The sequence below is a fragment of the Emiliania huxleyi genome, assembly GCF_000372725.1.
Source record: "Emiliania huxleyi CCMP1516 chromosome Unknown EMIHUscaffold_120, whole genome shotgun sequence".
Taxonomy (NCBI): domain Eukaryota; phylum Haptophyta; order Isochrysidales; family Noelaerhabdaceae; genus Emiliania; species Emiliania huxleyi.
In genome coordinates, this window is record NW_005201391.1 from 28,718 (window position 1) to 41,091 (window position 12,374).

General features: G+C 65.8%; 5 protein-coding genes across 5 annotated transcripts in view; 2 read left to right on the forward strand and 3 right to left on the reverse strand.

Moving 5' to 3' along the window:
• EMIHUDRAFT_224838 (hypothetical protein) overlaps positions 1-1,000 on the forward strand; it is a gene marked incomplete at both ends in the record, with an annotated part of 1,736 nt that extends 736 nt beyond the window's left edge. The window contains 6 exons of the mRNA XM_005790252.1: positions 40-119; positions 186-307; positions 374-476; positions 552-709; positions 789-848; positions 928-1,000. Of these exons, the coding sequence (XP_005790309.1) occupies positions 40-119; positions 186-307; positions 374-476; positions 552-709; positions 789-848; positions 928-1,000 (596 nt within the window). The remainder of the gene's footprint in view (positions 1-39; positions 120-185; positions 308-373; positions 477-551; positions 710-788; positions 849-927) is intronic.
• Positions 1,001-1,410: 410 nt separating this feature from the next.
• On the forward strand, positions 1,411-2,653 carry EMIHUDRAFT_361847 (hypothetical protein). Its single transcript, XM_005790253.1, has 6 exons — positions 1,411-1,646; positions 1,738-1,772; positions 1,838-2,053; positions 2,124-2,148; positions 2,253-2,363; positions 2,436-2,653. Exons 4-6 carry the CDS (start codon positions 2,142-2,144, stop codon positions 2,522-2,524), a joined length of 207 nt encoding a protein of 68 aa, XP_005790310.1. The 5' UTR covers positions 1,411-1,646; positions 1,738-1,772; positions 1,838-2,053; positions 2,124-2,141; the 3' UTR covers positions 2,525-2,653.
• Positions 2,654-2,880: 227 nt separating this feature from the next.
• Positions 2,881-6,666, reverse strand: POLAI (PolI-like DNA polymerase; the record flags this gene model as incomplete). The annotated part of the gene is made up of 6 exons (XM_005790254.1): positions 2,881-3,873; positions 4,203-4,742; positions 4,860-4,907; positions 5,010-5,185; positions 5,580-5,748; positions 5,821-6,666. 6 exons carry the CDS (start codon positions 6,664-6,666, stop codon positions 2,881-2,883), a joined length of 2,772 nt encoding a protein of 923 aa, XP_005790311.1.
• Positions 6,667-9,308: 2,642 nt separating this feature from the next.
• EMIHUDRAFT_224844 (hypothetical protein) lies at positions 9,309-11,540 on the reverse strand (the record flags this gene model as incomplete). Its single annotated transcript, XM_005790255.1, has 1 exon — positions 9,309-11,540. The coding sequence occupies one exon, from the start codon at positions 11,538-11,540 to the stop codon at positions 9,309-9,311; it is 2,232 nt and encodes a 743-aa protein (XP_005790312.1).
• Positions 11,541-12,229: 689 nt separating this feature from the next.
• Positions 12,230-12,374, reverse strand: part of EMIHUDRAFT_313171 (hypothetical protein) — a gene marked incomplete at both ends in the record, with an annotated part of 1,060 nt that continues 915 nt past the window's right edge. Inside the window, one exon of the mRNA XM_005790256.1 lies at positions 12,230-12,372. Coding sequence (XP_005790313.1) covers positions 12,230-12,372 — 143 coding nt within the window. The remainder of the gene's footprint in view (positions 12,373-12,374) is intronic.

Below are 12,374 nucleotides of genomic sequence, written 5' to 3' on the forward strand. Positions count from 1 at the left end.
GCACCGGCGCTATCTCTGCGGTGCCAAAGTATGCGGCAGCGCTCGAGGGCATCCGAAAGGAGCGCGGCGTCGAGACGTCCTTCAAGCACGAGCTAATCAAGGTGGACGGGCCGAACAAGGTTACCTGGCGCGCCCTCAAGACAGACGCGTGAGCCTTCTCTGAATACCCTCACCTGTGAACATAGGTGGCCACCTTCCAGACGGACGAGGGCCCGGTCGAGCGCAGCTACGACCTGCTGCACGTAGTTCCCCTCATGGGTGCGCACGACTGGATCAAGGGGTCGAAGATTGCCGACCCCGACACTGGGTGTGCGTCCCCAGACGCGTCCGCGCGCCACCCACATTCCAATCCCCGCCCGGCTTGGCCCTGCAGGTACGTGACCGTCGACAAGGACACGCTGCAGCACACCGCCTACCCAAACGTCTTTGCGATCGGCGACTGCTCCAACACGCCCAACTCCAAGACGGCCGCCGCCGTGACCGCACAGGCGTGCCGCGATCTAGGATACAAATTCAATGATCCACGCTGACGGGGTCATTCCAATCGCTAGGCGCCCGTTGTGGTGCACAATATGCGCCGTGTGATGGCGGGGAAGGCGCCCAATGCGACCTACGACGGGTATGCATCGTGCCCCATCGTGACGGGTCGGGGCAAGCTGATCCTTGCCGAGTTCAAGTACGGGAACGAGCTCGCCGAGTCGCAGAGCTGGTGAAATATAGCCGAGGTGGTGGAGGAGAGGGAGAGTGGGAGTCGGCGTCGTGTCAGTCGTGAGCTTCTGCGGCCGTAGGTACCTGGACCAGGGCAAGGAACAGCTCCCCTTCTTCTACTTGAAGAAGTACGTGTTTCCGTTCGCCTACTGGCGCGGCTCGCACACCCCATGCAGAGACGTTCCCTCTCATGCCTTGAGCCCCACTCTATGCCTACAGGAACTTTATGCTGCCCGGCCGCTGGTATGGCACGCGCACCATTTTCGAGCCCTCCTTCCCCGACCCCGCCTGAGAGGCTGTTACAAATGGTGAGCTGGGGGACACAGCGTACTGTTGAGTGCATGTACGGAGGTGGGTGCTGTGAGAGGAGAGAAAGCAATTCGCGCGGTTTTGCAAGCAGCGCCCGGCGATGTAATTGGCGCGTAAACTTCTTTTTGTCGCTTCCGACGGGTTTTTCACGTGCGCAAGTTTGGGCTGCTCGGGTGCGCTCTTCGCTGCCCAAGTCGCCGGTTACTGATGCCCATCTCCGCCATCCCCAGCTCTCACACCGGTGCCGCGTTTTGGGTCCGTCTGCCATCGCCGTGCGACGCGGCCCCTGTAGTTTTGCACCGAACAGCTCAGCCGGCGCGGCCCCAGCCCGCTGCCATCGTGGCTCGGGCACGGCAGTCGATCCGTCACACCACATGCCCATTCCTGCGCAGGCGATGGGACTGAAGAAGCCAAGGCGGGGCGGAGCGCCGGGCACGCCGCTGCCGCTCAAGGTGCTGGCGGGCGGTGCAGCCACGCTGCTCTGCACCGCCGCGCTAGCCTTCCTCGCGATGCCATCGTCGGTGCAGCCGCCGCCGCCACAGGTGCGGGCGGCGCAGTCCTCCCTGCACGCGCTGAGCGCGCGCCGCATCGACGGCTCGCCGCTCGACCTCGCCACGCTTTCGGGCAAGGCGCGAGCAACACAGACACGCGCACATCAGCACACATCAATACACGCACACACGTGGAGAGCCCCCCTCCCCTCACCTGCCCCCCGGGCAGGCGGTCCTGATGGTCAACGTTGCCTCGAGCTGAGGGTCGACAGACAGCGCGTATCCTGCGAAGGGATTCTTCTTCTTCTGACTGGCGGTTCGCTATATAGGTCGACGGGGAGCGCGTACGCGCAGCTCAAGCGGTGGCACGCCGAGTTTGGTGCCGCCCTCGAAGTCCTCCTCTTCCCCTCGGACGAGTGGCGGCAGGAGCGAGCAGGTCCCGACCATCATTCATCACGACTGGATGACAGTTCTTCGTTGTTAATCAGGAGCTGCCGACGGAGCAGATCCCGGCAGCGGTGGCGTCGCACGGGCTGCCGGCTGAGGCGCCGGCCTGGTGGGCAAGGCCTCTGTGTGTGTGTGTGTGTGTGTGATTGATGATGACTGATTCATTAGGCGCCAGGCTGCCACCTGATGGATAAGGTGACTCGATTCGACACCCTCCCAAACTCTCGTGAAGAGACTTCCCAGACCCCCCCCCCCCCCCTCCCCCGCCGCCCCTCCTCACGCCCGCCCCACTCCAACAGGTGGAGGTCAACGGCCCGCGCGCGGACCCGCTCTTCGAGCTCGCCAAGCGCTCCTTCCCAGGCGACGTGACCTGGAACTTCGACGGCGCTTTCGTCTTTGGGGCCGACGGCGCGCCGCTCAGCCGCACGGCATCGTCCAGCAGAGTAGCACGGACACGCGACTTGATCTCTCCTCTTCTAGGTGCGCCGCTCGGCCGCTTCTCGCTGCGCAGCGCGGACCTCTCCTACGCGTCGTCGCTCGTGCGCAAGGCTGTGGCCACCGCACGCTAAGCCGCCACCGCCCCGTCCCACGCCGCCCGTTTGCCCGCCGGCGTGGCCACGCGCCACCCTTCGCCAACCCCCAGCACTGTCTCCCCTTTGGAGGGGCGGCCCCCGCAGCACGCGCTGGCGCCGTCTCCGCCGGCCAATGACGCGAGCCGCGCAAAGCCCACACCGAGGGCGTCGCGGCCGTCGCCGAGGACCGTGCCGGCATGACGGCGCGGAGCCTGCCCGGAGCGCCCGCTGCCGCGCTCAGGAAATTTTGCAACCTTGTAAACCGTAATTAGCAACCATCCCCGCCTGTACATGCACACCGCGCGCGATCTGGGGCGCACGTGTGCTCTCGGTAAACACCCAACTCCTGTCTGTCACTTGGCCTCGTACCACGTGGAGGCTGTGTTTGCGTCAACGACCAGATCGACGAGCAGCGAAGGCAAGTTCTCGTCGAAGGGCCGCTCCATGCACGCCACCACCTCGGCGCGCGCCTCGTCCGCGAGCTCCGCCGGCCCCTCGAACATCACCTCGTCGTGCACCTGCAGCAGGTTGCGGAAGCCCATCTCGCGCAGCTTCTCGGACCGCTGCAGCTTGATCATTGCGAGCGTCATGATGTCCGCCGCGCCGCCCTGGATGGGCGTGTTGATCGCGGCTCGCTCCATGTGCGCGCGCACGGCGCCGTTCCGCCCCTGGATGCCGGGCAGCGTGCGGTAGCGGCCGAGGAGGGTGCGCGTGGCGCCCGTCGCTCGCGCCGACGCGATGGTGTCCTTCTGCCACTGCAGCACCTCGGGCCGGTCCGCGTACCAGGCGCGCAGCATCTCCTTCGCCTCGTCGATCGAGACGCCCCAGTCCTTGGACAAGCCGTGCGCCGTCTTGCCGTACGCGATCGAGAAGTTGAGCGTCTTCGCGCGCCTCCGCTCCGACCCAAAGAGGTCCTTGAGCAGCGGCGCGGGAGGCTCGCCCTGCGAGTAGTCCCAGTCGAGCAGGCAGGTGCCGTCCTCCACGGCGCGGCGAACGTGGTCGAACATCCCCATCGCGGTGCGCGAGTGGAAGTCGCCCCCGAGCTTGAAGGCCTCGACCATCGAGGTGCACGCCGTCATGTGTGCGAGCAGCCGCAGCTCGAGCTGGCCGTAGTCTGCGACGACGAGGGCCTTGCCGGGGGCGGCGACGAAGGCGTCTCGGATGAGGTACTTGTCTTTCTCGAGCGCAGGCTGGTTCTGCAGGTTGGGGGTGCGGCTCGACAGGCGGCCGGTCTCGGTGTTGAGGTTGAGCGAGCAGTGGATGCGCGACGTGCCGTCGGCCAAGTCTTGCAGCGGAAGGATGAAGTTGGAGAGCATCGTGTCGATGGCGCCCATCTGGCAGAGCGCCTCGAGCGCACGGCACGCCTCCTCGCCGACCTCGCCCCCGCCGAACGCACCATACGCCGACCCGAACACGGGAGGGTCCTCGGACGGCCTGCCGGCGAGATGGCCCGAGATGGCCCGAGATGGCCCGAGATGGCCCGAGATGGCCCGAGATGGCCCGAGATGATCCGAGATGACCCGAGATGATCCGAGATGGCCCGAGATGTGCGGTGCGCGTGCGGCTTCCCGGACCTGCCCGCCAGCTCGCGCAGTGCGGCCGCGTCTGTCGCCGGCCAACCGCTCTTGGTGGTCTTAGCGTGCTCGAGCTGGAGGGAGGAGAGCTCGAACTCGACCTCCTTCCGGCCGCTGTCCACGATGACGCCCTCCAAGGACACGCCTCCAGCCTCCACCACCGCCGCCGTCGCTGCCGCCGCCGCCTCGCGCGCCGCCGCAGCCGTCGGCGCCGCCGCAGCCGTCGGCGCCGCCGCCGCCGCAACCGGCGCGGCGGGCGCGGCCGCGGGAGAAGTGGTCTCCGCTGCCGGCGTCGACGGGCGCGGTCCCACCGCCTCGCTGGTCGACACCGCCTCGCTGAGCCTCTGCCGCAAGTCCGCCTTGAGCCGGAGCCCCTTGCGAGAGACGCCGCGCGCGTCGAGCTCCTCCTTGAGCTCGGACACCTTAAGCTTGCCCAGCCGCTCCCCAGTCAGCGCCGCACCGCCGCCGCCGCCCGCCGCACGCACCGCCTCCTCCTCCGCCGCCCGCCCCACCCCCGCCGCCGCCGCAAGCCCCGCCGTTGCCCCCGCCGCCGCCTCCCTCGCCGCCGCCTCCCTCGCCGCCGCGCCCGCCTCCGCACCGTGCGCGTGGCCGGTCGCGCGCAGCCTCGCCACGTGGAGCTCCTATTCACAACCCTCCCCCGATGCTGGCTCTCGTGCTTTCTTGTCTTCCGCCCTGGCCGCGCGGAGCTCCTCAAAGGCAGCTCGCTCCAGCTTGAACGTGCGCCGCAGCGGCAGCACCTCGGCCGAATTTCGCCTTGTCGCGCCGCCGAAGAGCAGGGTCTGCACCTGCGTGGCGAATAGTATGGGGAGATGTGGGGAGATGCGGGGAGATGTGGGAGATGTGGGGAGATGTGGGGAGATATGAGCCGCCGGAGAGCAGGGTCGCACCTGCGTGCCCGAGCCGACGTTCATGTACCACGCTGCCTCAGTGTACCTCGCCGCCCACTTGCGAAACGTCAGCTCCGCCGCGTCGCGGTCGGCCTGGGCGCGCGTCTGCGCCAGCGGCAGCTTGGACCGCACGTCCACCATCACTCCGGCGCGCTCCATGTCGGTGAGCAGCTCGCCTGGGAGGGGGAGAGGCGCAGAGACGGCTCCGAGCCTCGGCTCCGAGGCGGCGGTGTGGGAAGCTCGGTGGGAAACTCGCCGAACGGCCGCCAATACTCGGTGTAAAAGTCGAAGAGCGAGCGAGTGCGCAGCCACTCCATGCGCGAGAGGCGCGCCTACGGGCAAGGGGCCCAGAGAAGGCTGCCCGCAAGGCTGCCCGCAAGGCCCGCTCCGAGCGGCGAGAGTGCGCGCGCCTCGAGCTCGCGGTAGAGCAGCCACGTGCCTAGGTCTCGTGCCCTCAGCTGTGAGACCTCTCTCCGCATCAAGACCTGCCGCTCGAGCGGCGGCGCGCCCTTGGCGTCGTACACGGCGTACTGCACCCAGTCCGGCCGCGTCAGCGGGGACGCCTAGGACATATGGGGAGATCTGGGGAGATCTGGGGAGATCTGGGGAGATCTGGGGGCCAGTCCGGCCGCGTCAGCGGCGACGCCTGCAGCGAGTCGAGCGGCGGCAGCTCGATGATCTTGCCCGGCGTGCCGTCCTTGCGCAGCTTTGGCTCGCCGAAGATCTCCTTCATCGACACCTTTGCCACGCCGACCAGCTCTTCGGTCAGCGGCAGGGACTCAACTCATACATGAATGGTTCACTGCCTCACCTTTGCCCGGCCGACCAGCTCTTCGGTCAGCGCGGCGAGCGAGTAGCCCGCGAGGCGGGACGCGTCCCACAGCCGCGCCATGTGCATCGTGTCGCCTCCGAAGCCGACGACGTCGACGCCGTGGTTGTACAGCACGTGCCTGTCAAAGCCATAGTTGTGCCAGACCTTGAGCGCAGACTCACGCTCAAGCCAGGGCTTGAAGGCCTCGAGCACGCCCGGCTCGGTCGTGTCGACGAAGAGGGCCTTCCCGGGCCCCGAGCCGACGTCCAGGTCGGGCCCCGAGTAGACGGTGATGCAGAGCACCCTCCCCTGCCCGAGCGGCGAGCGGCCGAGGTCGAGGTCCGCCACCTCGGTGTCGCAGGCGTGGATCAGCTCGTCGCGAGCACACAGGAGGGCGGCGACGCGGCGCGCCTCGGCGGCGTCGCTCACCTCGTGCACGCCGACCTCCTCCTGGTCGTGGAACCCCGGCGTGAAGTCGCCCACCGGACGAGCACGAGCCGCCTCAGCCGCCGGCGAGGCGGCGGCGGCGGCAGTCTCGCGTGCGGCTGCGGCGAGGCGAGCACCAGCGCCGTCAGTCACGCTGGAGGCGTCACTGGAGGCGCGTGCCTCGCGCGATAGCCCGCTCCACCCGACGTCGTTCGCACCCCTCGCCGTGGCCGCGGCGCTGGAGAGCCACCTGCCGTCCTCGGCTATCGCCCACGTGCGGCGCGCGCTCGCCGCCAGCCGCGAAGTGCGCGGCCGCGCGGCTCGCCCGACGAGAGCTAGGCCGCGCCAAGCGAGTCCAGGAGTCATCAGCAAGCACAAGAGGAGGGAGGTCGCTCGCAACACGAGGCCCCGGCTCGCCATGATGGCATTTTCCACGAAAGAAAGAAAATATACGTTGCACCAAGTGCTACGAGACCAGAACAAGGCGCTCTACCGGGGCCTGCTGTGCTACTGTACGGCTTAGGCGAAATGTTCCTCGCTGCGGCGCAAGACGAGGGCACCTTCGGCGAGTTCCCGTTCGAGGTGGCAGCGGCGGCGACCGCCCGGCTGCTCAAGCCTCAAGGTCAAGCACCACACGCGCTCCGGCGCGTGGGTCGAGATCACGCCGGGCAGCCCTAGCCAGGCCTCACGCGCTGGCCGCGACCGCGACCGCGGCTCTCGCTTGAGCCCGAACTGCCCCGTCAGACATGTCGGAATTGTCGGAGAAAGCGACTAGCACACCTCTGTCAAGAGTCCCCAGAAACCCCCCTTCTCTGTGTTCGTGCGTCGCCCATCTCTATTAAAATGAACTCGGGGGCACACGGGCGTGACGCGGCACGAACGGGGCACCCATCTCTCCTGGAGATGCCTGCTCTATTTATTTAGGGCAGGAGGATTTGGACGGACGGAAAAACACCCCCCTCTTATGCCTGACCCTGGCCATGGCCTCTCTGGGGGTGAGCTGGGCCGGCCGCCTCCGGGTCCGCCACTCGCACGGTGGGCTCGCGTCCGGGAGAGCATCCGAGACCCGCGGTTGTCCGCTCGCTGGGCGCGACCTACATGGAAATCCACTGCACACAGATCTGTGCTTTTGGCGCCTATTGCTCGCTCTCTGTGCAATCGCAACGCCAGAGGCCGTGCTTGGAGAGTGTGTCGCAGTGCTGCTACGTCAGTGGATTGAGCCGCGACGCAGGCTCCATCGGTGAGCTGCGGCGGCGCACCGGCCGCTCCATGCATGCTCTCCGGCGAGCCGTCGCAAACGCGTTTCCGTCCGCCCGTTTCATCGAGTTTGCCCGAGTGGTAAAATGCAATCGAATCTGCCCGAGTGGTCAAGTAAAACTTTGCCTTTCGTAAAAGTTGCCCGAGTGGTCGAGTGGTCAAGTAAAACTTTGCCTTTCGTAAAAGCTGCCCGAGTGGTCTGCGGGGAAAAAACGAAAATCGAGACGGACTTCTTGAACGGCCGGGCGACATGTCTTCCCTACTATTATTAATTGATGCTCTTTGCACGGCTGAGCCCCCCCCCCCCTCCCCCGCGCCCACTCCCTGCCCTCTCCCGCCACGCACTCCGTCAGAGCCCCCTCCCCTCTTGCACAACAGGAATTTTGACAATTAACAAGATGGACCGATGAGAACGATGGGCTTGCCCATCCCGGAGTGGTTCGATCCCACATGAATCCGAGACGGTGACGGGTGCGTCTCGGTGATCTCAGGCCCAGTGAGGTAGTGCATCAGACTATCCCGGATCCTGCTGACCAAGCTCCTCTTGTAGCTCGATCGGTCACACCGCCATCGCCGTCGGGGAGAGGGGGGACGACACTGCTTCGGCAGCGTGCACCTCGATCCTGTACCGTGTTTGTTATGACCCCCCCAATGAACATACCAGTGAGGGAGGGCGAGACGATCGAGGGGTCCCGTACCACGCGGAATCGGCCCTATCCAGTGCTCAAGTGCTCAAGGGCAGTGGTGCTGTTCCGCCAGTGTGAAGGGCTGGGTCCCGGGGTTGTGTTTTTGCGTGACTGTCTCTATCACATCGGAGCGAGGATGAGGTGCTGGCGCACATCCCAAGAAGCCCAACGGGATGTGCCCGCTCCACTATATGCCGCGCATTACACCACGTCAAAGGCGGTCGTCGATGCGATGCAGGTTCGGAATACATGACCCGGAGGGGCGCTGCAGGCGAAGAACAACTATGGCGAGACGCCTGGGGTGCGCGTTCTCCCAACCTCTTCGTCCGCGAGCTCTCAAGCCTCCGCCCCGTTCACTTTTTGTTATTCACAGGACATGGCGCAGAGCCAAGAGCAAATCGGCCGACGTGAAGGCGGTCTTCGCTTCTGCCGACCGCGACGGAGGCGCCGGCAGCAAGGCGCGAAAGGAGCGACGCGACAGCGGGAGATCGACTGGCAGTCTCTCCGACCGTGGACGCCTCGGAAGGCGCGGGAGCGTTGGCGACCAGGCCGTTGCGCACGCCATCACCTCCTCTCGTTCAAGCTTTGCTGGCGGCTCGAGACGATGGTCGTTCGACAGCCAGAGCAGTTGGCGCAGCTTTCGGAGGAAGGGGAGAAGATCGGCTACGAGGGAGCGACCGCTATCTCGCGGGCGAATCATCGCACCTACCCTTCACGTCCTCCCGCGAGATGTGAGGCGCACGAACACAGCTGTGAGCCCCTGCCGCATGCACAGCTACTCGAAATTGAGCTCGCGGATGCGCTCTCGAAGATTGCAAGCCTGGAGGCCAAGTTTGCGAGCCTTGAGGCCAAGGTCAACGGGGCGGCCTGAGTCCCAGTGCCCCGCGCCCCGCAGACGGCTGCCCCCCCCCCCCCCCGCCACCGCCACTTTTCGATCCGTCAAACTTGTGAGTGCGCGGGCTGTGAAATTCTTTTGGGGACGCATCCGACAGACCACACCTCCGCGCCGCGCGCGGTGTCCAGAGTCCGAGACTGTCGTGTTCTTCGACTTCTTCCATCCTATAAGCCGTATCTATCTGCGAGATGGAACATATTCTACGTATGCACATGCGCTAGAACCTAGATGAACTTCCCCTGCATAATTAGCATCGTGCTCACCACGATGACATAGCTGGGCACGACTATTCGACGGCCGACCCAGTCGAAGTCGATGTCCGCAGGCGGCTCCTCCGCTGCTTCCGCCAGACTCTCCGGCGACGGGCGTCGCTTCCGGAGAGAGAGCGCGGGCCCAACCCCGGCACTTGCACGCGCAGCCGCGAGCAGGTCGCTGGGCCCGCCGGTCTCGCGTCGCCTGGGAACGCCGTCGCGCTGCCCGCTCGGCTCCTCCTCGTCCGCCCCCTCGCGCTCCCTAAAATAGGGCTGGCCCTGCCCATTGCGCTCCCCCTGGCTGGTACTGCGCTCGATCCTCCGCATGCGGACGCGCCCGCGCCTCCAGCTTCTCCCTGCTCTCTGGATCCGCCGAGAAATGCTGCCGTTGAAGTCGAGGAAGCTGAAGAAGCACACTAGCGCCTGGTAGCTGACGTTGATTGTCATAAAGAGCTCGCTCCAGGTCACGTCGGACGTGTCTGGCATATCGACCGACACGCGCAGGGCGAGCGTGCAGAGCAGCGCCGTGACACCGAGGGCGATCGAATCCCCCGGCGCCGGGATCCAAAAGGCGATGAACCCCACTAGATTGAGTAGAATTGCCGGCACGATGAGGCGGAGCCACATCTTGAACGAGTGCCTCGTGAAGTGTAGCTTGTACAAAACGACATCGCGCCGCTCGTCGGCGTCGAGCGCTGTCGAGAACGATGCGTAGAAATTCGGATCCTCGTGGACCACATCGAAGCCGAGGCCGCCGTCCATGGAGACGGCAAGGTTGCTCACGGCGAGAGAGGCGGCGCAATCGTACTCGTCGAACGGGAAATGGCTGATGCCCTTCTCCGTGTGGCAGAGAAAAGTCGAGCGGAGGTAGTGCTCGACGGAAACCCGTCCTGACGGCATGACGACCGCTGGCACGCTCGAGAGCGTGTTGCGCGAATACTCGTTGAGGAAGAGGAACGGAGGCATCCAGATCTGGTCAAGCTGCAGCTCGATCGGGTCGGCGTGCTTGCGCATCGCCCACTCGAGCCGCGGGTCGACCCAAGAGAGGTGCAACCAGTAAACGAGCTCAAAGGTGCCGTCAAAGGGCGTGAAGTGCGTCACGCTCACGTTGCGGAGGCCGGTCTCGACGGACGTCCTTCCGACCGGCGGCACGCGAGGGTCATAGCTGCTCATCTGCTCTTCGAGCAGCAAACCGACGGGGTCGCTCGAGACGGTCGACGCGCTCGACCAGGACACGTCTACCGTCGCGCCTTCAACGTCAAACTCCGCCGCCACTGCGGCCGTCGAGCTGAGCCCTATATCCTGCACGGTTTGCACGAGCTGCTGCAGCGTGCGCCACATCCCCAGGTTGGGGTAGAAGACCATCTGGTCGACCGTCACGAGGATCTTGCGCGCCGATACGAGGTCTGGGAAGCTATTGTCCCAGCCGGTGGTGCCGAGCATGCTGTACTCCTCCTCTTGCAGCGTTTGCCTCGCCGCAGACAGCAGCGCGCGAGCGCTGTCGTCGTTGGGCGCGAGGATCACCTCCGGCAGCGGCTTGCTGGCAAAGTAAGGGGCCACTGCCTGGGTGGCGCCCTCCACGCTCGCGGAGATCGACCAGAGATCGCTGTATCCGACAGGACACGCCTCGGCAAAGCCAGCGAGGGTCGAGTCCACACGAAAGTCGAGGTCGGACCGGCCGGTGAGGTAGAACCTGGCCACCCTCAGACGGGTGGCTCCTCCCTTGAGCCGGCAGAGCTCGCGGCCCAAGGCGGCGCCTGCGTCGGGAGAAGCGGCGCCCTCGGGAGAGGCGTGCACGTACAGCACGTCGGCGGCGGCCAGGCTGTGCCTCGTGAGGTTGAGTCCCGAGCCGAAGGCTTCAATCGCCGCAACGCCGGTGCGCAGCATGTTGACGAGCGCATCCTCTGCTGCGCCGCCCGCGGGCACCGCGCCCGAGATGACGAGCGTCTGCCTCGGGCTGTCTGCGGCGGCGGCCGTGGCGTCACGCAGCGCCTTTTCGTGGAAAGCGTCGGAGTACTCTGCAAACTGGCCGGCATCGTAGGGCGAGCAGAGATGCTGGGAGCCCGGGAAGGACGCGACGCCCGCGGCGGCGAACTTGCTGTACCAACTGTCTGGGTCACCGCAGCGGCCGCCGATGAGGAGAATGCGAGTGAAATTGAGGACGGTTGCGCGCTCTGAGCTCGCACGACGGCGCGGTGCGTCCATTGAGGAGAATGACGAGTTCGAGGGGCGAGGGGGGCGGCCACGCGAGCGTCCACCCCGGTTCCGTCGTACGAACCGTCCCTTGGATGCGCAAAGGTAATATTTTCGCATATGCGGCGGGCTCTCTCTCGAGGTGGCTCGCCGTTTTCTTTATTTATTTATCTCGAGGTCTCGAGAATAAAACCACAAGCAAACGCGTTTTTTGTTGTCGCTTGGTCTGTGATCTCTCAATATGTTTAAATAATGGAGCCGGTTAAAGCCTGCACAAAGACCGCAGGGCGGGGACCTGTTCCTTTTTACCCATCTCCTAGTAGAGGTGTCCGTTTTATTTATTTACGGTTACTGACGATATGGCCTTGTGCGAAATTATGCCTAATTTTTCTTTTTTGTCTTGCCACTTGCGGCTTGAGACTTGTGCTGTTATGTATATGTAATGTTTTGTTCGTCGTACGCGCGTCCCGATCATCTCGTGACGTGCGGCATGGGTCGGACAATGTGCTGATCACTCGAGGCACGCCGGCTCTCTGCGGGTGGACTGAGAGCGGGCCCGCTCGAGGGCTTGCCGTGCCGACCTCCACCAGCCGGGGGACCTCCGGCCGGGGAGCCTTCGCGCGCCTCCCGCCTGGAGAGCGGCGTGCTTGCGCAGACTTGCGCGCTTCGGCCCAGTGCGGGGGCGCTCCGGTGCGCCGCGCTTACCACTGGCGCCCGCCGCCGCCGCCGCCGTAGAAGCCGCCGCCGCCACCCTGGGCGCCGTAGCCGCCGCCGTAGCCGCCGGGCGCGCCGCCGCCGTACCCGCCGCCGCCGCCGTAGCCGCCGCCGCCGCCGTACCCGCCGCCT